At 39.1% G+C, this 21449-nt stretch overlaps 1 protein-coding gene across 1 annotated transcript; it reads left to right on the plus strand.

Annotated features, from left to right (window-relative positions):
• Positions 1-614: 614 nt before the first annotated feature.
• On the plus strand, positions 615-21431 carry nudt3b (nudix (nucleoside diphosphate linked moiety X)-type motif 3b). The gene is made up of 5 exons (XM_057846569.1): positions 615-904; positions 1750-1860; positions 17000-17044; positions 17127-17211; positions 20285-21431. Exons 1-5 carry the CDS (start codon positions 806-808, stop codon positions 20479-20481), a joined length of 537 nt encoding a protein of 178 aa, XP_057702552.1. The 5' UTR covers positions 615-805; the 3' UTR covers positions 20482-21431.
• Positions 21432-21449: the final 18 nt, after the last annotated feature.

Consider the following 21449-nt stretch of genomic DNA (forward strand, 5'->3'; position numbering starts at 1 on the left):
ATCTCCTTCAAATGCCACTGTTTTTATTATTTTTTTAATCCACCATTTAGGAACTGTGAAACACCATTTAATATTTTTTAATACTCTACCTGTTCTAGTAAGCTTTTCTTCTCGAGGCCTGATGGGTTCACAAAATTTAAATTTTACTCACATGAAACATGATTTTTTTTTTTTAAACAATCACTATCAATAAACACATTTGTTCTTGCAAACGCAATTTTATGAGCTTTTTTACACATTTCTATATTTGAATGGTATCAAAAACATTGTTTAAACACGTCACCTATCATTTTAAAGTGGCGCTGTCCATTTACCTGCGGTGCTGAAACAGTTGACTCAAAATGATACCTTACTCTACATTAATTATGAATTAATAAGTAGCACAAATTGCCTGTATAGTGTCCAAAATTGTGTTTATAGTAAAACCAGGAGCAGACACGTAGCTATCGCATGGTAGTTGGAACCCAACGAGTCGGTTTCCTCCACCGGGTCACACTAGTCGGCACACGGTGTTGCGTTTCCTCCGCTCTCCACCGTACCTATTCCCGAACATATCCTACGTAACTTTCGTACGCCCTCGGCGCTGTTAAAGGTTAAATTACGTCGTGGGCGTAGTGGCTCCTTGTAATGGCGACCGTGCCGTGGATGCGCCGAGCTGTGTGAAAATGAAGCGGAGAAGAAGTTATATCTATTAAAGTGAAAACGCCGAGGTTCCCTCCCCAAGGAGGACTTTGCGTCTAAAAGCGTCGCCTTTGAACGTGGTCGACTTAGCCGTGCTTTTTGAACGTAAGTGCACCCCCTCGCGATGATGAAGCTCAAGTCAAACCAGACCCGGACGTACGACGGAGACGGCTACAAGAAGCGCGCTGCCTGCCTGTGCTTCAGGACCGAATCGGAGGAGGAGGTGAGTCCGGGGATGTGGCTAAATTGTTAGGCCGCGTTAACACTAGCGTTAGCTGCATTAGCCTCAACACTAACTGTAAATGAACATATTCGTCCATTCTGCTGTATTATTGATAGTTTTTACCCTTTGAGCGTGTGTTAGTTGGTCTCTTTGACGTTATACATAATTGCTATTTTGAAATAATGATTATATTTTTCTTAGTGTTATGTAAGGCTCTCCAGTATCAGGGTTTTCCCCCCACACAGGCTAATGCTAATGCGGTTCCGCCGGCCGGCTCTTGCCCAGCAACCGAAGCCGGCAGCCGGGATTGCCGTGAGCTGTGACTCGTTGTCACCAAAGTGGTCGTCGCCATCTGTTTTACGTTGATAAGCCGTCTAATTATCCACCGTTCCCACTGTATTAAATAAAGGTGACAGTTATTGCTGCTAACTGGTACCCAAGTATTGGCAACATAGGTCGTGATGCACTGTTTGCAGTAAATAACGAATAAATTGGACGACGTTTGCCTGTGCGAGAGTATTTATCATCGTTCATGTGACACGTCCTCACCTAGTAGTTTGTTTTGATAGTGTTTGATTACCTGCCGCATGTGTCATCGTCGTTACGAAAGCCGTGAGAAAGCTCATGTCCAAACGACAAAATTGCTAGTAAAAAGTACATGTGGAAAAACTGACCTATGAAGTTTCCAAAAATCATGTTAAGCTTTTTTAATTCATTGATGAGTTGCCACACATTCCGTCCAAGTTCCCAAAATATGCCTGAGCAACAATCCTGACATAGTGTGAATACGTAGCATCCATTCAGCCATTGACAAAGACCATTGTCTATTTGTGATGCTTTTGTAGGTGCTGCTGGTGAGCAGCAGTAGACATCCCGATAAGTGGATAGTTCCAGGAGGGGGCATGGAACCGGAGGAGGAACCTAACGTCGCTGCTGCTCGGGAAGTGTGTGAGGAGGTGGGTTCAAGCTTTGTACACAGTGGTTACTTATTCCAACTGTAATTTGGAAAGCTGAGAAGTACAAGATTTTCCTTTGTTAATGACTCATATTTTGAATAATTAATTCCACTGGCCAGATTGTCTCTATCTCTGTCTCTATTAGTGTTCATAGTATTCTGTGGGGGACCTTTTTATTTATTTATTTATTTATTTGTTTGTTTTTAATCGAAATTTTGTTTTTTTTTTTAAATCAGATTTACAGGATTAAAATAGTATTTCACAAACCTAATAGATACACAGTGGTACCGCTACTTATGAAATTAATTGGTCCTGGAAGTAGTTTCGTAACATGAAAATTCTCTTTGTAGAGACGCGTTTTTCATGCCCTAATCCGTTCCAAGCCCCCTAAAATTCAGCCATAAATCTTTTATAGTGCATAAAAATGCATCAAAACATGTAACAAGTACCGTAATTTTCGAGCTATAAGCCGCTTTTGAATACTGTGGCTTATAGTCCAGTGCGGCTTATTTGTTGAATTTGTTGGGTTAATATGTAACACATGCCTCCGAGCATGCATTTAATTAATTGGAAATTAATGAATTGAAATTAATTGGTCCTGGAAGTAGTTTTGTAACATGAAAATTCTCTAAGTAGAGACGCGTTTTCCATGTCCTAATCCGTTCCAAGCCCCCTAAAATTCAGACATAAATCTTTTATAATGCATAAAAATGCATCAAAACATGTAACAAGTACCATAATTTTTCGGGCTATAAGCCACTTTTGAATACTGTGGCTTATAGTCCATTGCGGCTTATTTGTTGAATTTGTTGGGTTAATATGTAACACATGCCTCCTAGCATGCATTGCAGCACTACAGATGTAAATAACAATCAAAATTCATGTTCTGTGCTCATTATTTATTCAGTTACTTTTCCAGTGGTTTCATTAATTGCTAGTTATGGTATATGGTAACACTTTATTTGACAGTAGCGTCATAAGACTGTCATAAGACTGTCATAATTATGACATGACACTACCGTAGGTATTACTGAATCCTTGTGACAGATGTCATCAAGTGTCATCTGGCAAATTATGTTACTAACTCCATTTCATGTCCAGCTCGGATCTTTTACATTCATCCAAAAGTGAGATAATTTGCCGGATAACACTACATCTATTATAAGCTTTCCTTAATGCTCGTGACAGTGTGATGTCAAAATTATGATTGTCTAATGACATTCTTATGACGTCACTGCCAGTGAGTGTTACCATATACCATAACTAGCTATTCATGAAACAACTGGAACATTAACTGAATAAATAATTTGCACATAACATTAATTTTGATTGTTATTTACATCTGGAATGCTGCAATGCATGCTAGGAGGCATGTTGGAAAACAACAGTGTTCGCAGCAGGTAGCAGCAGAGGTTGACTGTCTCCCCAAAGGTAACAGTGATGGTCAAATGAAGCTTCTTGAATCAATGAAGCTTTGTAACCAATTGATTCAAAGCTTTATTGTGGTTCATTTGGTCTTATGACAGTCGTATGATGCCTCTGTCAAATAAAGTGTTATTGGTTAGTATCTTTTGGGGTAAATATCCCATAATGTAGTGAGGACAGCTGCGGCTTATCTATGAACAAATGCCGTTTTCGTGTCACGTTTCGTGGGTGGCGCCTTACGGTGCGAGAATTATGGTACATGTTACAATTAGATTATTGCACAATACACATAAAATGTATGTCATAGAAGGAAGTGTATTATAAGATTAATACATGAATAAAAATAGATCCAACAGGTCAACATTATGCTCTGAATATTTCAATTTGGTTGACATTCCAAACAAAATTTTCAATTTAGGTCATTTATATTTGGAATAATTGACTCCAAACTACCAGATGACTAATTTGTGGCTTGCGCGGCATTCTTATCTTCAACGTGTAAGCCAAAAATCTGAATCCAGCTTTGTTCACAAAATATCGGTCAATACTAGCTCAGTCTGAAGGTTTTATTAAGACATCAGGAATTCAACTTTCCAAAGTACGTCCAATACTTTGAGACTGAATTATGAATCAGATTACTTCACTAAAACATAAATGGTTGACAAAGTTGTTCTGTTTTGGCGATTGTCCTGTGACATTTATGACAGGCCAAATCTTAAGTTAAACCCTGTTTTAACTGTTGTGTTTAGAGCAGAGCCTAGCAACATGTTGCCAGTGCCATTGGCGTCATCATGTTACACAGCATTGTTTGGGTGTCAAACAAGGTCGGCGAGGTTCAGCTCAAGCCACCATTTACAAATGTGGCGAGCTTCCATATTCATGTCTTGCTCGTGTTTTCATCTGAGCTAAGCAGTGCGTACTGCATTTCTCCAAAAGTCAGCCTGGTGTCAGATCACCCCTGACCTTAATGAGGACAGGCGCAACAGTAAGGGGATAGAATGGAGTTGGACTGGAACGGTTATTCGAATGATTAAAAATTGATTGGACGTTGTTCGCCGTCAATGGCAGCCAAAAGTTCAACAAGCGATTAAGTGTAATAGTCCTTAGTCGCTAGTTAAAATGTAGTGTAATGCCCCAATTGGTAAGTGATACTTTCCATTAGTGCTGTTTGACTTGTACGTTTTTAACTTTTTTTTAACTTTTTTTTTTTTGTTTTTGCGATTAGTTGGCAAATCAGCTCACGTTTAAATCCCCTTATTTACTGTTTTACTGGGCTTCAAATGGTTGATCTTTACAGTAATTGCTATTAGGTCTGCAGCTATCGATTATTTTAGTCGTTTAATCTATCAACTAGTTGGTTCGATTAATCAAGTAATCGAATTAGGAACATTTCAAGATTACACTTTCGAAAGAGCATTAAAAGTGAATACAAAATGAAATTCCCGAGTGTTTCTTCAAACTATGCAGAATTGCAGTTTCACTTAAAAATAAATTAAAATACCCGAGCTTAGCCTCAAACGATATATAAAAAAAAAAAGAAGAGTAAGTACAACAAAAGAACAATTTGCTAGCTTGTGGAGCAAAAGTCGGCTAGTTTAAATGCGATAAAATGCAAAAGTTTTTTTTTTTTTTTTTTTTTTTTTTTTTTTTTTTTTTTACAATGCTCTTAAATCGTTCAAACACATATTCGCACAAAAAACAGCTAAATATACCTATAAACAAAATTATGAATGCATAAAAAACATTAGCTCAAAGAAAAATTAGTCAAATGAGTTATGTCATATTCCCTGTTGCCACTAAAGGGCAGTATATCAAAACAAACTATTACAACGCCACTCTAATTAAACGAATACTCGAAGAAGCAAAAATATATTCGAATCTGTTTTCTCATTGAATTACTCGAGTTAATCGTTGCAGCACTAATTGCTATGCATATCTGGTGTATCATTATACTACAGTATATATATGCGGTCTGCTTTCCTTTGTTGCACTCGGACTTGTTTGACGTCACGCCAGCGCTATTTTCTGCTAGTTTCAAGCGTTGCTTTCATGTTTGGAAGTGCGGGTGAATGCCAGTTAAGATTTCAAGAAGGCAGAGAAACTCAACGGGAAACAGCACAGACTTGGCGATGCCCCCACTGTCATATTGATATTAGCCCGCTCGCTTACTGAGCAGCTTTTGTTTTCACCGCTGGTCCGGTGCCACTAATAGCTGCTGTTTTCCTTGTTGAATTGCCCAAAATTTGGATCTAATTTCCCTCAGTATTATTGTGCAGCCGTTGAGGTATGTTTTTGTAAGCAAATGTGTCTCTATTGATTTATTTCATACCATTATTGTATTTTATTTTCAAATTTAACGACATAGTTTGACAGCGACAAATTAATCAATGTCAGTTCTAAGGAGAATTATGGTGTGATTGGTGTTACCATAGGGAAGTAATATCTTATTTGAACTGCACTTTATTATATGATGTATAATACATGTTTTTGGATAGTTGGGTAATTAAGGGTACATAAAGGGTTAATTCCAACTTACACGGAAATTCAGGGTAGGAACGGACCTCATTCGTAACCCTGGGACTACCTATATGTAAATTTGATTACCGTATTTTTCAGACCAGAAGTCTGACCTGACTGTAAGTCGCATCAAAGTTTGCACAATTAAGGAAAAAACAAATAAATTGTATTTTGGGGGTCATCTTTTTTTTAATCGAGCAAAACCAAGAACAAACATTTTACTTTTAAGTAATAATAGTAAAATGGAGAACAACAAACTAAATAGGCCTCTGTTAAAGAAACACTTGGTAATTTTTCAGTTTTGGTCGATTTTAGCAACGCCGGTGGACAAAAGCGGTAGTGTTTTGCCTTAAGGAAGACTGCGTTTCCTGTGAGGACCAGCGCTGCGTTTCCCATGAGGACCAGTGCACACCCACAAAGTGTCGTAAAATCGTCAATCAATCAAAATTCAATCTCCCCGTCGCCTGCAGATGGATTAAACAACATTTCTGCTTCCAGCGGCTGTGTGAAGGATGAACAGTAATTAGGTAATGAATCCAGTTGTGGCTAAACAATAGCATATTATTACATTAGCAACCGAGTGGCATAGTATGGCTACCCCCCACCCCACCAGAACTCACCAGCGAGTGAAAGCCGGGCTTTTTTTCCCCACTCCTCAGACAAAACTTTTTGTCTCTTTTGTTGCTCTGCCATATTTGCAGAGTTCGCGCGAAAGTGTTCGCATCGACTTCCGTCTTTATAATGAATGGGGAAAGAGGGAAGTGACGTATGCCATAAAACAGTCAGCACATTTGTAGTTTTTTTGTGTGGCAGTTTTCCTGCCACCTTCCTCAAAGTTAATTAGTGCCGGTGAAAGCGATACAGACCCCCTTGAGATATAAAGAGTTGCCATTCAACTTGTTGTCAGTCAACATATTATCACAAATGTTATGAAAATGTTTAATAAAGGTTGAAAAGTTACCTTGTGTAGCTTTAATGTAACATTTTAAAAGTTTTTCGGATAACTATAGCCCCGAAACGAACATAACTGGCTGAGGGCGGGGAGGCATCGGAGTCGCACTTGAGAAGTTGTAGAGTGTAGACCCAGTCAAACTAAGAAAAATAGTGCGACTTATAGTCGGGAAGATATGGTAATTTAAAAGGTAATCATCTGCTTTCAGAAATTTCTACAGAAATTTGAGAATATTTACTGATTTTGATAGAGTAAATTATGAATAAGATTTTTTTCTTTTCAATTGGAAAAATATTATCAACTTTTAATCAACGATCAAAATGGTTGGCGTTGATTTAATAATTGATTAGTTGTCGATTAGTCAACTCCAGCAATGGACATTAAATCCATTCTAAATGGGATGGCAGGCATTGAATGATCTCATTTAATTGCCATTGACGGCAATAAACATCCACTCCATTTGGACCGGGAGGGTCTGTCAGCGATCGGCCCTTCCCACTCCAAATGGATTGGACGTCTATCGCTGTCAATTAGGAGTGGGAACCTCTTGGTACCTCACGATACGATACGATTTGCGATACAAAGCTCACGATAACGATAATCTGACGATATGGCGATACAACGATTATCGATACATTGGTCAGGAAATCATTCTAGGATATTCTACAAACAACTAATAAACAGAAAAACAAGCTTCTGCTGTGAATGGGAATGTGTTTATCACTAGTAGACGTCCAATCCGTTTGAACTGGGAGGGTGGCAGCGAATGAACGAATGTTCATTCGCTGCCACCCTCCCAGTTCAAACGAATTGAACGTCTATGGGCGTAAGTGGCAGCCAATGCCAGGCAATGAGGTAATTTTGGGCCATTAAAGGTCATTTAGCTGTTGATTTTCAGTTACCGTCTGTTGATTTTGGGGTATTTTATGGGTCAATTCCTGTTTATTTTGAGTTACAGAACACGGAGTGACCTGGGAATCACTCAAATTAATAGGCAGTGACTCGAACTCAACAGGAAATGACCTGTAAATGCCCTAAAATGAACAGCAAGTGACCTGTAAATGCCCTGAAAATCGGACAGAATAAGTGGTATAAGAATGATACGATATGATATGATATGATATGATATACAATACAAAGCCCACGGTAACGATGATCTCACAATATGGCGATACAACAATTATCGATACATTGGACAGGAAATCATTCTACAAAACAACTAAGAATCAGTGTTATGAGTAATGAGTTTATCATGAATAAACGTCCAATCTGTTTGAGCTGAGATCCTTCCCACTTCAAACGAATTGGGCACCAATAGTGGTCAAGCTATATCGATTCGTAGCAGGAGTATAAACCCCAATCACCAACGTCACACAATCACGTGATCGCTGTGTTGTGCTGCCATATTGTCCGTCATTGTGTGTCCGTATTGTCATTGATCGTAGTTTCTAATGGTGAATTCACTTGCAAATTATGGAAGCCCCGGTGCTTTCAGACGCTGTAAACTCATTGGATGAGTTGCATAAAAGCAGTTATTTGGAAAAGCTTCGGTCAATCCAGTCGCCAGATCCATATTTGATGCCCAAACCGATGTTTCCTCCCGTCCGGTCCCGTCCCGTGCGTCAGAGCTCGTCCTGAGACCACAAAATTTCCAATCATACTCCAGTTTATGTCACGATGAGGAGTCGGGTACCCAAAATCGGCACCGGCCCGAATATAAACCGACATTTAGTCAGCTGAGCGTCACCGTTGTCACGACTGTAAAATGAAACTTGATCGACAACAGGCCGGTGTGTGCCGAAAAATAGCTGCCCCACGCGAAATGTTCTCCCTGACGGGAGCGCTTGTTTGTAACGCTTTATTGACGTGAAAACATCAAATGTTTTCATGGACGCCTTACAGTAAGGGATTTACAACTGTAAGATCAGTTTTAAATAATTGCACAAAATATTGGTACTATATTTTAGTAACAAATCGTGGACTGGGCCACATAACCATCTTTGAACATAAATGTATTAGTCTACAGGTTTTCACGACCATATCCCAATGACAATCACACAGGTATGACATTTATTAGTTCAAGCAGAGTAAAATAATACATATTCACGGTACAAGAAAGTCGTTTCCGTGTGGTCGCTCCCGTCAGGGGGGACATTTCACGCAAGGCGGCCATTTTCCGGCACAACACCTGTTGTTGCGCTCACCTTCTTGCTGCTCGACTGTGGCGACGAGCTTCGTAGTCTTCGTCTGATGATGTCTGCGACCGTGTTGGCATCATATTGATGTTTTCACCGCTGTCTAACGGCTGTCGACACAAACGCAGCATGGACCGAGATAAAACAAACCGTGCTGCTTTCGAGATTAGCCCCTTTAACAATGGGCACACAGCAACTACTAAAATGACCGTTTATCTTTTCTGTCACTGCAACCAACCGCCACACATGCCTTCACCATTTTGATTAATCAATGTTAACAATTGTCAGGAAGGTTTTTGGGTTCGATTACTAGGCGGTGATTCCTTAGACAAGCAGAAAAACACGCAGTAATAGGAGGAATGTACGTAGCGGTATTATGTAAACAGGATGAGCTGACGGACAATATGGCGGCACCAGTCAGGGGGGCGGAGTTGTGACGTCACGTGATTGGGGTCTATATCGATAACCTTTTGGGATATAAAGTATCACGATATATCACAATTTCGATATATTGTCACACCCCTACTGTCAATAGCAGCCAATAAATTGATAAATGAAAAAAATATTAGCGGAGTATAGGCAGGTTTTTTTTCGTTTCCTTAGTGTGAGTGTTGAAAGTCGTATTACTGTATGTCATTTTTAGTGTGTTGACAATGTAAAAACGGTAAATATTTCAAGCAACTTCGGGACGGTGATCACCGTCCATCGCCGTCAGTAATATTCGTGGAAACCCTCACATCTTTGTCAGGATTCTTTTTTTCTAAGGTTCCATCATATTGGCTTCTTCCGTCTATCGGCGTGTTCGGAAAACAGCAGCAAAACAGTCGGGAATCCCCTCTTGAAATGGATATTCGGCCTTTGGGACTACGTTCAGTCGTCACTTAAATGAAGTATTTCTGGACTGTACAGGCTGTTCACGGCATTGGCATTTTGATAGGAGCGAAGACACTGAATCCTCTCGCCCGGCTGTCTGTCGTTTGGCACCATAAAAAGCCCATTCTCTGTGCGAGGTCCAGCACAAAGACGGATGCTGATATCATCTCTCATCCTGGCTCCTCCGTGTGTGTGCGCTGGCTTTGTTTAGTTGCTGGATGCTGCCAGCGTGCCAGCACATTTCCACCCGCTGTTTAAAACCTTGTCAACTTTTGCACAAACACCAGCCTCGACTATCATTCTCAGGATGAGCTTTTTATTGACGCTAAAGCATCAAGGCGGCGTCTCTATCAGTCGGCTAATCTCTGTTTATGCTAACCGTCACACACCCTGACCCCATCTAAACATAAGCGAGACACGGTTGCACAACGTGAAATGTCACTTCTCACGCGTCTTACGAGACGAAGCCGAGCAATTTTAATCCTTGTGACCAGGTTGCCCTGCTATATTTTTTTCCTTCCCTCCTTACCACATGATCTACCAAGCCCGAAGGGTGCAACACTGACACCGAGAGTGCAGTCAAAAGTTATTTTTAGACTGTAACTGGAAGATGAAGAAGCAGCAAAAAGACTGACTTGCTGATCAGATCCTGCCGAAGTTGACACCTAAATCGCTGTTAGGTCTGGATTTTGAACATTTATGGTGGTTAATGTCCAATAAAAGCTTGCTTTAAACTCATCGCAAGAAGGAATCATGCCACGAAGTCTATTGCTGTCATGGTGTGACAAAATATCGAAATGGTGATATATTGTGATACTTTGTATCCCAAAAGGTTATTGATATGATCCTACCAAGAATCGATATATGGCAGAAAACACCGACTAGACTGAAAACTCTTGCACTCCTCTTTAAAAAAAAACTGCTGTATTTTAAGCCAAAACAACTGTTGTGTTTGATAGAACAATATGTCTATATGCTGCCACAACAGATTCATGGCGCATTAAGCCCCCAAACTATTTTTAATTTGTCCGTTTTACCCTGAAAACCCCCGTTTACAGATGTCGTGCAACCGCTTTTGTTTTAACCCAGCCATAAAACTAAGGTAATTAATTATCATATTCAAAATCTCTGTCATTTTTAGCTTAGAATCAATAATTGTTGTCTAATACTTTGTTAGGAAAAAAAAAAAAAAAAACTTTAAAAAAATTTTCACTCGCATATTTTTAACTTTTAAACAAATAACATCACAATGGAAAAAATGGCGTCTGTAAAAAAGTCACAGATATCTACCTCATAACTATCGCTTAATTGTATTTTTTTGTTACTGTCGCATTTTCTCCAATATGTTAGATGATAAATAATCGATCCAAACAAAGAAAAATTGAAAAAAAAGGTTTAAAGGGGTAAATATATGGAAAAGAAAATCTCGACCACTCCTTGATGTCTGCGATTTCTGCATCGCGACCCTTGTTATATTGCCATGTTTCACCTTTTTTTTGTTTTGTTTTAAAGGATCGCTGCCAGCCCCCCTGTCAAATTGGATTGGACATCTATCGCCGTCAATGGCAGTGAAACTTGATCAATCAATGCCAGCATTGCCAGTTTAAATAAATTTAACGTCTATCGCCGTCAATAGCAGTGAATGAGTTATGGGCACCAATTCATCCCTTCCCTGAAAGGGGGGCGTGGATGGTCCGGGAGTAGGGCTGCCACCTGTCCCTTAAAATAAGGAACGATCCAAAACTGGGAATTAATAATGTTGCGTTCCGTATTGAACTAATAAGGAATATAAATGAATAGATACATTTCTATGCATTTTAGGAGTTTTTGGGATGTCCCTTTTTTTCTCTGCCTGTATAGCTTTGGGCGCGAGGGGTACGTCCCGTATTTCTTATTTCTGAAGGGTGGCAACCCGATCTGGGAGACTGCCCGGGGTCCTGGGGGGGTTGGCCGGAGGAGGCATGGGCTGCGCTGGTGCCCGAGGGCGGGCCCCGCTCAGCATTTCCACTTGTCTGCAGGACTATCACACGTCTGATGGGATTCACACATGACTGGGTGCAATTAGGCACACTCAAGTCGAGAAACTATCGGTGCCGGGATTAGCGATCAGGCAGCATAGAATAGGATGTCAACATATTCACACAAGTGATCCACATAATACTGGGTTCTAAACCTCACACTACTGATTTGTATACGCTCCACCCCACCAAATACATCTCTTTCTGACCCACCCTCACTCCCTCTTTTTTCTCCTCGGTCATCAGTCCCCCCACTCGGTGTCCACCAGAAATACAATTAGCTTACGATAGCACCACTATATTCATAGTTAGTGCAGGCCTTTAACTCATTCACTCCCAGCCATTTTCACCGGAGCAAGGCCCTTTGCTCCCGGCCATTTTACTGGATTTGGACTGATTTTGCAAGGCCCACAGAAAATTCTGTTCTATTGCTATATAAACATGGAACCCACCAAAAGAAAGATTCGACTCTCTTCTTTCAGCAGAAAAAAGTTTGTTCATATCCTTTTCCATTCTTTAGAAATCAGCATTAGAAAATAGCTTAGTTTCAGCAATTTTCCAATTTCTGATGAAAAACGGAGAAATGGAGCTTTTTTTGAAAGCATACATTTTAAACATAGCTTTGACTTTAACACAGCTATTCTTTGCTTTAGTTCCATCCCAAACATCTGAATAATGTTTTCCTTTTACAAAATAAGATAAACAACAAGACAAATAGAGCTTTTGATAGCAAAGTAACAATTTATTTACACATAACTAACTGAAAGATGACGCAGTTCTGGCCGCGACAGCCGGTTAAACATTTCCCTCATCGCCGTCCGCATCATAAAGATGAATTTTTTTTTAGTCTCTTTTGGCTCTGCTCGCGAGCAGCATGGACTCAAAGGCAACGTCCGATGCACTAGAGGTCCCGGTCGTTCTGCACAGTCGTCCAGCACAGTGCCAGGCATGAAAATCTCTCACCTTTCGGCGAAATTCGCCGTTTTGAAGTCAAAAAGGATGACCTACGTGAATCGTGTAGATCCGAGGAGAAAAATTTTAAGGGGGGGGGGGGTCGTTTGTAGGCATGTGCCAGTTACCTTCACGGATTACCATGCTATGAAAACGTCGCGGTTACAAAACCACTAAAATTTTCCGTCATACAGTAGTAAGTATTCGTTATTTTTCATGTGAAGAAAATGCAGCCAGAATTAGCTTGGCGCGGCAGCGCTTACCCCTTCCCCTGTTTGATGCTGCGTGTGTCAGTGACGCTATTCCAGCAAACCCAAAAACAAGCACTCCAAACGCAACGCGTAAATTCTTCAATTTATTGATCTCTCAAATCGTGGTAACTGAAATATACCAAATGAATACATTTAAAACGTTGTACACTCGTATTTTTCCACATGTGAGTAGCTTCAAAAGTTTAGCTTCATGAAAAAGTTCGTCAAAAACAAAACACACATTTTCCTTTCAAATTCAATACACAAAGTTACTAAAAACTTACAAAGACGAATGATAGGCAAGGCTTAGCTAGGACAGCAACTTCATTGAGGTTAATCACAGCCGCTGAGAGAGAAACAAGTTTGTATGCGGGGAGGAAAAAAAAAAAGAGCGTCAAAGATCGCTAATTGCGACAGATGATCTTGTACTAAGCACAAATTCACATTCGCTGGAGGAGGTAAAGTATCACTCCCAATTGTTTTTAGATGAATGCATTTGCCAGCATATTGAATTTAGTGAGTAATGGTTTTCGTTTTCATATTTTGTGGTATGACAAAGTTACTGCCGTTCGTTGCAGCTTGCGTTGAACACTGCCGGAGCGTCCGGTGAAAAAATAGCTCCCGTTAAGGTAGCGTCAAGCTTGTGTATTTAACGGTAATATAAAAGCAGCGTTGTCAATAACGCGGCATCGTAATGCGTAACTAATCTGATTACTTTCTTTCAGTAAAGAACAATCTAACGCGTTCATTTTTCTAAATCAGTAATCTGAGTAAAATTACTTTCCTTGATGCCTGTGCGTTACTATTTTGTTATTGCCCCATAATGTGTGTAGAATGAAGAATACTGTAGTCATGGGAGTGACATCACATGTCACATTTTTTAATCAGGGATGGAACAAAAAGGGTCACGTGTATTACCATGATGCGTGAGCGCTGGGAGTTTGCGGCCAAAACAACATAGCCTTGCTACCTCGCCAGGATGCAATGAAATAGGCAGGAGATATACTACAAACGGCTGCATTTGCACACTGGAAACACAGCCATTACTTCACATTTTTGTCCAGTAAAGATAACAAAAATATCTCCGTGCGCTGCAAACTTTGCACTGGCTCAAAAAGACTGTCCACCGCTATAAGCATCCAATTCAAGCACCACTTGGAATTACAGCACAACAGGTAACAGGACAGCCAGGACTTTTTGATACTGCTCGTGCTCAATCCTCGGTTCAAGCTCAGTTGTTGTTGAGGGTTTTGAAAGCTTAGGTTTAAAGAAATTCTAAATACCCATCTTGCCTCCTCAGCTGTAGTTTTGGCTAAGCAATGCAAACGGCTGTCTCTAAGGTTCTATAGTCACATGATCTGTTCGAAAAATAATTTGGACCCATTATGAAATACTTTGAAGGATTCCTGTTCATTTTATTCATTTGTGTTGTTTTATTGCTCTAAAACTTTTATAGACAACATTTTAAGGGCCATATTCAATGGTCTTTATTTTAAAGGGGAAGTTCAGAATTTTTTACATTAGGCTTAATCTTTGAGTTAGCCGGGGTTTAATTAGTCGTTGGAAATGATTTGAACACATTCTGTGCAGTTTGACAGTTATTTGTTAGTTTCAGGGCTCCGGAGTGGCTAAGCTAGCGCGAGTCAATCGTGGTTGAAATCAACTCCTTCAACTAATTAAATCCCCGTTAACTCGAATATTAAGCCTTATGTGAAAATTAAAATTGTCAAATTCGCCACATGTTGGACGTTTTGCCGACGGCGGACATTTTGGCAGAACGCCGGAACATATTTCCTCCACACCTTTCTCACCTTTTTAACCCCTGACCCATTTTCATGCCTGAGTGCTTTTCAGCATGCGCATCTTTTGTGGCACATAATTATGACACACATTATTTGATGTCAAATAATTATTTCTTTATGTGGGATTTTTTTCCCCACTGAATAAATGCACTTGTATTGAAGGTTGGATTTTTCTCTTTTTTTCCATTAAGGTCCCATATTATTTAGAAAAAAAATATTAGATGCTAAAAAACACATAATTATAATTATTATAAATCCAATAATTATGGAGGGCACTGTAAATTCATAACTTGTCAAGGAATCGGATCGGTACTTTGTATCGGCAGATCCTCAAACTCAGGTGACTCAGACTCGAACCCAGGTGCAGAAATATGTGATCGAGACAGCTCTATTACAAACATATCATGCAAGTTTAATAACTAATAATGAATAATGAATAAAGAGATTATCTTGAATTAAAAAATAAAGACACACCAAACTGACTATATGCAAATAGTAACAAATATGAATAGAGACTAAGCCTGTCGCAATATGCAATAATTCCATTTATCGCACGGTAAATAAAAATGAAGGCGTCAATTTTTCCGCTGCGATTTATCCCCTCGGCTTCCTTGTTACCAACTACGCAAAATGCATTTTAGTTCTGTTTTTAGTTTAGTGCAGTTTAAGTTTAGTGCAGGTGGAGGAAAAAAAAGAAAAGGTGACAGTGCAGGTGGAGGATAAAAAAGAAAAGGTGACGCTTACCATTGAAATGAAGATGTGAATGATGGCAAAATATAAACATGGTGTGTGCATTCATGAACTGGGTCGTAGAATGCCGATCTCGGCCGGCAGTCCCCCTCCGTTCGCCAGTCTTTAAAAGTTAAGGTGACAGTTCTTATTGTGATAAAATCGCCGAAGAAATCGCCAGCTTCGTCAGGTTTCAAATCATTTATTCCATTAACTCGCCGAGTGTCCACTGCTGTTGACGCAAGGATCGAAACAGAAAGTAAAATAGCGCTCTCCTGCTCACCGTCAGCCCTGCGGTGCGTTCAGGTACAGCAAAAAAAAGTCCGCCACATTAGAAGCCGATTCGTTACATTATTACAGGTACTGTACTGTATTATTGCTATTATTATATTATTGTTATTCTGATTTTTATTCATATTTTATTTGTTTTGCTCTTTGTAATTGCTATTTGCAATAGTAACAGCAGTATTTATTAAGGATGTAGTGTGGGTTTTTGGGCTGTGGAACGAATTATTCATTCATTCATTTTCCATGCCGCTTCGTCCTCACGAGGGTCGCGGAGTATTCTTATGGGAAAATCCTGCTCGACATACGACCATTTCGACTTACAAACAAGCTCTGGAAGGAATTAACTTCGTATGTAGAGGTACCACTGTATTACACATGGAACGCCATAGCAGAAGCTATGAGGGGAAACGTTTTCATTTGCCTAGATGCTTAAATTATTAAGTGGAATTTTATTTTTCTTAAAAACACATTTTATTTCTTCTGTGTTTCTGTGCAAGTATTAATATTGTGGTCTTTTACTTAAAAGAGGCATGGTCTATTGTTTTTAGTTGTGATTTCCTAAAAAGTATTTTTGAATTTAAGAGTAAACATTTATTGCGTTTAAATGGGTGTACATGATCTATTAATACATACTGTATTCTCACAGTGTAATTGTATTTTTTTTTTAATTTGGGGGGTGCAATAATATCGCATATCGCAATAGTTTATGAAATAAAAAAATTGTTATCGCGACAGGCCTAATAGAGACATTGCAGTTGGAACAAGAAGGTCTTTGGTATGCTTCTTTTTTCCAACTTCTTATCATCATTATTCATTAGGTTCAATGTGATCCCCCCCCCCCCCCCCCCCCATTTTACGGATGTTTTTATAAGCAATAAAATAGTGACCTTTCTTTGTTGTGCTCCACTTAGTATAATTAAGACTTGTACATATGGAAACCGTTCTCCAGGACATTGTTACAACAACTTACAGTAATGTATGAATTATTAAATGGCTGACTGACTGGACATAGAACATTCACCTTGTAGTCCGGATCGGGTTATTGGAGTCTGAACATCTAAATTCAGCAGTCCGGATGATCAATTTTGTTCTAATAATACCTGAGAGGCTTGACTTTTTTTGATGTTTTATTTGACAGGCGGGCGTGAAAGGGACGCTGGGTCGCTTAGTCGGTGTGTTCGAGGTGAGCTGCTGTTTATTCACCGTCGATGTTTGGCCCATTAATACTGTGTTGTCGTGTAACTTGATTCCTCTTCACATGCCAGAATCAGGAGAGGAAGCACAGAACCTTCGTCTACGTTCTCATCGTGACGGAGGTGCTGGAGGATTGGGAGGACTCGGTCAACATTGGTAAACAGCACTGTTATTATGTTACTTGGGAGAATATCACATTCTGGCTTATGCCGCTTTATAAATCCTTTTTTTCCCCTCTTTAGAACATTTTGTAATATTAAGCGAGCTACATACTCATTTCTCTTTCACCAGAAAAAGAAAATGAATATTACTTTTATAATTTTTACATCAAATATTGACATACAATGAAATATGAAAGAAATGGACATGATTGTAATGTTTATTTAACTTTTTATAGGGCACTCATGCAATTATTTAGCCGCCATTGCTAGATGTCCAATCTAATGAAAGATGAACATTCACAGCCAGTCCTCCAGTTTAAATGAAATGGACGTAGGCCTAGGCGATATGACAAAAATTATCACGATAAAAATGTTCTTCTCAGTCAATATGTATAATTATAACATTTTTTTCTTTCAAATTTAAAGTCTGATTTTTGCCCCTGAGTGAAAGTTGACCAAACCAATTGTTGCTTTAACCAATCTTTATTGCAAGAACTTGCACATCAACCATTAATCGATCAACTCGAGTAATTCGATTCGGGGGGGGCTTCTAATCAAATTTTGCTGCTTCGAGGATTCATTTAATCACAGTTGCGTTGTAATGGTTTGTTTTGAAATGGTTTGCATTTAGTTTTATTGATTTGGGTGGATACACTGCTCCCTCGTGGCAACAGTTAATATGACATAACTCATCTAACATGGCTAGATCCAGCTGCTCCCTGTAAAGACCAACAAAAGGTTGTGAGGTTTTGTTTGTGCTAATATGATTGTTCATTCATTCGTGATTTAGTTTAGAGGTATGTTTAGCAGTTTTTTTGTGGGCATATGTGTTTGAACAATTTTGAGAGCATTGTAAGAAAAAAAAAGCTAGCATTTTATAGCATTTAAGCTAGTGGACTTTTGCGATGCAAGTTAGTCAATTGTTCTCTTGTACTTAGATCCTCATTTATTTATTTTTTTTATAGCGTATGAAGCTTAGATTTTATATTTTTTATATTATTTTATTTTAGTATTTTAATTTATTTTTAAATGAATTAATGCTCTTTTGCAGTTTGAAAAAATATTTGGGAATTTCATTTTGTATTCGCATTTAATGCACTTTTAAAAGTGCAATCTCAGCAAGCCTTTGTTTTCTAGCTCCTAAAATTTATCCTGCAATGCATTAAATGTTCCTAATCCGATGACTCGATTATTCAAACTAATTGATAGATTAATCGAATACTTAAATAATTGCTAACTGAAGCTTAGTCAAAACAAAGATGCATGGGGACAAATACTACACTTCATTTTACAAATATGAGGAGCATTGCACAAAAATAAAAGTTAACAAAATGCAGAACATTGCACCTGAAGTAATCAAAATGCACAAACTTGCACAATTAACAAAATGGAGAACATTGTACATGAGGTTATCAGAATGCACAACATTTCCCAAAATCTGAGGTAGACATGCAATCCCCAAAAAATTAAATAACTATAAATAGACAAACTAATCTTAATTTACATTCAGCAACATGTTAAAGCCTTTTGTGCATGAAGTCTTAAGTTTTCTGACAATATCAACAAAATAAGTAGACAAAAGAAAATATTCAGTTTCAAAAATGTTACAAATAATAAACCAAGACAGCCATTGCTTTAAAGGGAACCATGGATAGAAAGACATGTAGTTCTTAAAAGATAAATGTTATTACTGATATTAAAACCCCTCTTAATGTTTTCGTTTTAATAAAATTTGTAAAATTATTTTAACTAGTAGGTCGCCTTTGTTGTTGACGTCGCATAGCGGTGTTGTCACACGGGTATGCTGCCGGACTTCCACAGTGTCACTCTTTAACTACATAAACATGCCGTTGGTCCTGCCCTTCTAATTTGAACCCAAGCGGAACATTAACGAGAAAAAGGCGGCAAAAGCAAAATGAACAGGAAAGACTGGTTGAGACGAGTGGTGTTCATGTGTCATATTCGCCAGTGACAGCACTCTGCTGCTCTAGTGATGGAGCCTGAGAGCGTTTAATGTCAAAAACTGTTTGCAGATCTTCACAGGAAACTATTGTGTGACCCAACTTATTCCAATATTATTATGGCGATAGTTAGCTTCCAAAGCCGCCGTATGCTTTACATATGATTAGGGTATACAGTGAAACACAGCAGTTTATTTTTGGCAGATTGTTGGAATGGAAAGATAAGACACAAGACCGATATATATATTCAAAATACTGTACATAAGTACTGTATTTGTTTATTATAGCAATAAATCAACAAGATGGCATTAACATTATTAAAATTCTGCTAAAGCGATCCATGGATAGAAAGACTTGTAGTTCTTAAAAGATAAATGTTAGTACAAGTTATAGAAATGTTATATTAAAACCCCTTTTTTTATTAAAACCCAATTTTTAGGGCTGTCAAACGATTAAAATTTTTAATCGAGTTAATCACAGCTTAAAGATTAATCGTAATTAATCGCAATTCAAACCATCTCTAAAATGTGCCATATTTTTCTGTAAATTATTGTTGGAATGGAAGGATAAGACAAGACGGATATATACATTCAACATACTGTACATAAGTACTGTATTTATTATAACAATAAATCCACAAGACAACATTAACATTCTTTCTGTGAAAGGGATCCACGGATAGAAAGACTTGTAATTCTTAAAAGATAAATGTGAGTACAAGTTATTGTAATTTTGATATTTATATATTGTGACTAAATATTGCCGACAAAACACCAAAAAACACAAGTAACAAATGGAAATTACACTTTGCCGTCATTTTAATCTGTTTGAGCGGGGCATGTGCGTTAAATGCGTCAAATATTTTAACGTGATTCATTTAAAAAATCAATTACAGTTCGTTAACGCGATAATTTTGACAGCCAGACTTTTTTAATGTAAGATTAACAACATCGATTTCAATTTGAAACCCGACTTGCACAGAAATTCTGGTTACGTCGCCAACGTAGGAACGGAACTCTTAACATGAGGACTCCCTGTACATTGCACATATTGTTTTTATTTTATTTTTTTTCCTGACTTGTCTCTCCACTGTTGTCTCATCAACAGGGAGGAAAAGGGAATGGTTTAAAATAGACGATGCCATCCAATTGTTGCAAAGTCACAAGCCCGTGCAGGCCACCTACTTCGGGGCTCTCCAAGAGAGCTGCCTGACCAGCAACGGGACCCCATTGGTGGCCACGATAAGCGGGGAGCTCTCCCCGGCCTACAGCATCACCCAGAGCTCCGTCTCGGATATCAGATAACTAAAAAGCAGAACTGAACAGCACCCCAACACCAACCGCCGCCCTTACACCCTCCACGTCGGGAGCTTTTGGCCACCACACGCGTTCTTACTCTTCTTCTAATCTTGTCCGCTTTGCCTTGCCAACTCCTCGGCACCGCAGACCAGATGACGAGTGTCGGCGGAAACACTTTGTACATTTTTGACCTCTTTTTCTTTTCTTTTTACCAAAACCTCATCGCATGCAAACACAAACCCCCCCCCCCACCCCCCCCCCCCCCCGCGATGCACCCGTAGCGTGTTAATTGAATGCAAGAAGTACTTTTTACTGTCGTCACGTAAAAGTGTGTATCTCTCGTGCTTAAAACTGAAAGGCTTTTGGTGGTCCTTTTTCTTTTTTAAAATGGCGTCCCTTCCTTTTTCTACATTTTTCTTTCTCTACCCCCACTTTTCTGCTCCTTTAATTGTGCTCGTCTCACTCTTGCACGGTGCACGTTCACTCCAAAAAGCGAGTGAAAGAATGTCAACCTCGCTTGGCCTCTCGTGACTTTTTCCTGGTTATTTTTAAGAGCGCTCTCCTGTGACTAAAATGTCTTCCGCCGCACGCCGAGGGTCAAACGACATTTCAAAAACCACATATCCCGTTTTCCCTTCCTGTTCGGTTTGCTTTAATTGTTTACATGACAGGTGAGTTTTTCCGGAGGGTCAACTCACTCAGTGCCGTTGACGGTTAATAAGTTAAGCTAGTCACAAGGAGTCATGCCATGTCTAATCCATTTGGACTGAGAGCCCTTCTTGTGACTAGCTTAGCTTAGCTAACCACCATCTATCGAGTCAATCTGCACCCCATCTAATTTGACATTGAAAGTAAGAGATGCAGCGCAAACAAGCCTTGTACAGTGTGATACTTTGTTTTTAACATGTCAAATGCTTTTTCTTTGGTTTTTTTGGATACTAGTTTTTTTGTTTCTTCCTCTCTAAACGTCTGGC

The sequence above is a fragment of the Corythoichthys intestinalis genome, chromosome 9, assembly GCF_030265065.1.
Source record: "Corythoichthys intestinalis isolate RoL2023-P3 chromosome 9, ASM3026506v1, whole genome shotgun sequence".
Taxonomy (NCBI): Eukaryota; Metazoa; Chordata; class Actinopteri; order Syngnathiformes; family Syngnathidae; genus Corythoichthys; species Corythoichthys intestinalis.

Bases quoted from the DNA above. Each gene is read 5' to 3' on its own strand.
- nudt3b (XM_057846569.1), top strand. From the start codon at position 806: ATGATGAAGCTCAAGTCAAACCAGACCCGGACGTACGACGGAGACGGC. The intron at 905-1,749 runs GTGAGTCCGGGG...ATGCTTTTGTAG, and splicing joins GGACCGAATCGGAGGAGGAG to GTGCTGCTGGTGAGCAGCAG. The intron at 17,045-17,126 runs GTGAGCTGCTGT...TTCACATGCCAG, and splicing joins GCTTAGTCGGTGTGTTCGAG to AATCAGGAGAGGAAGCACAG.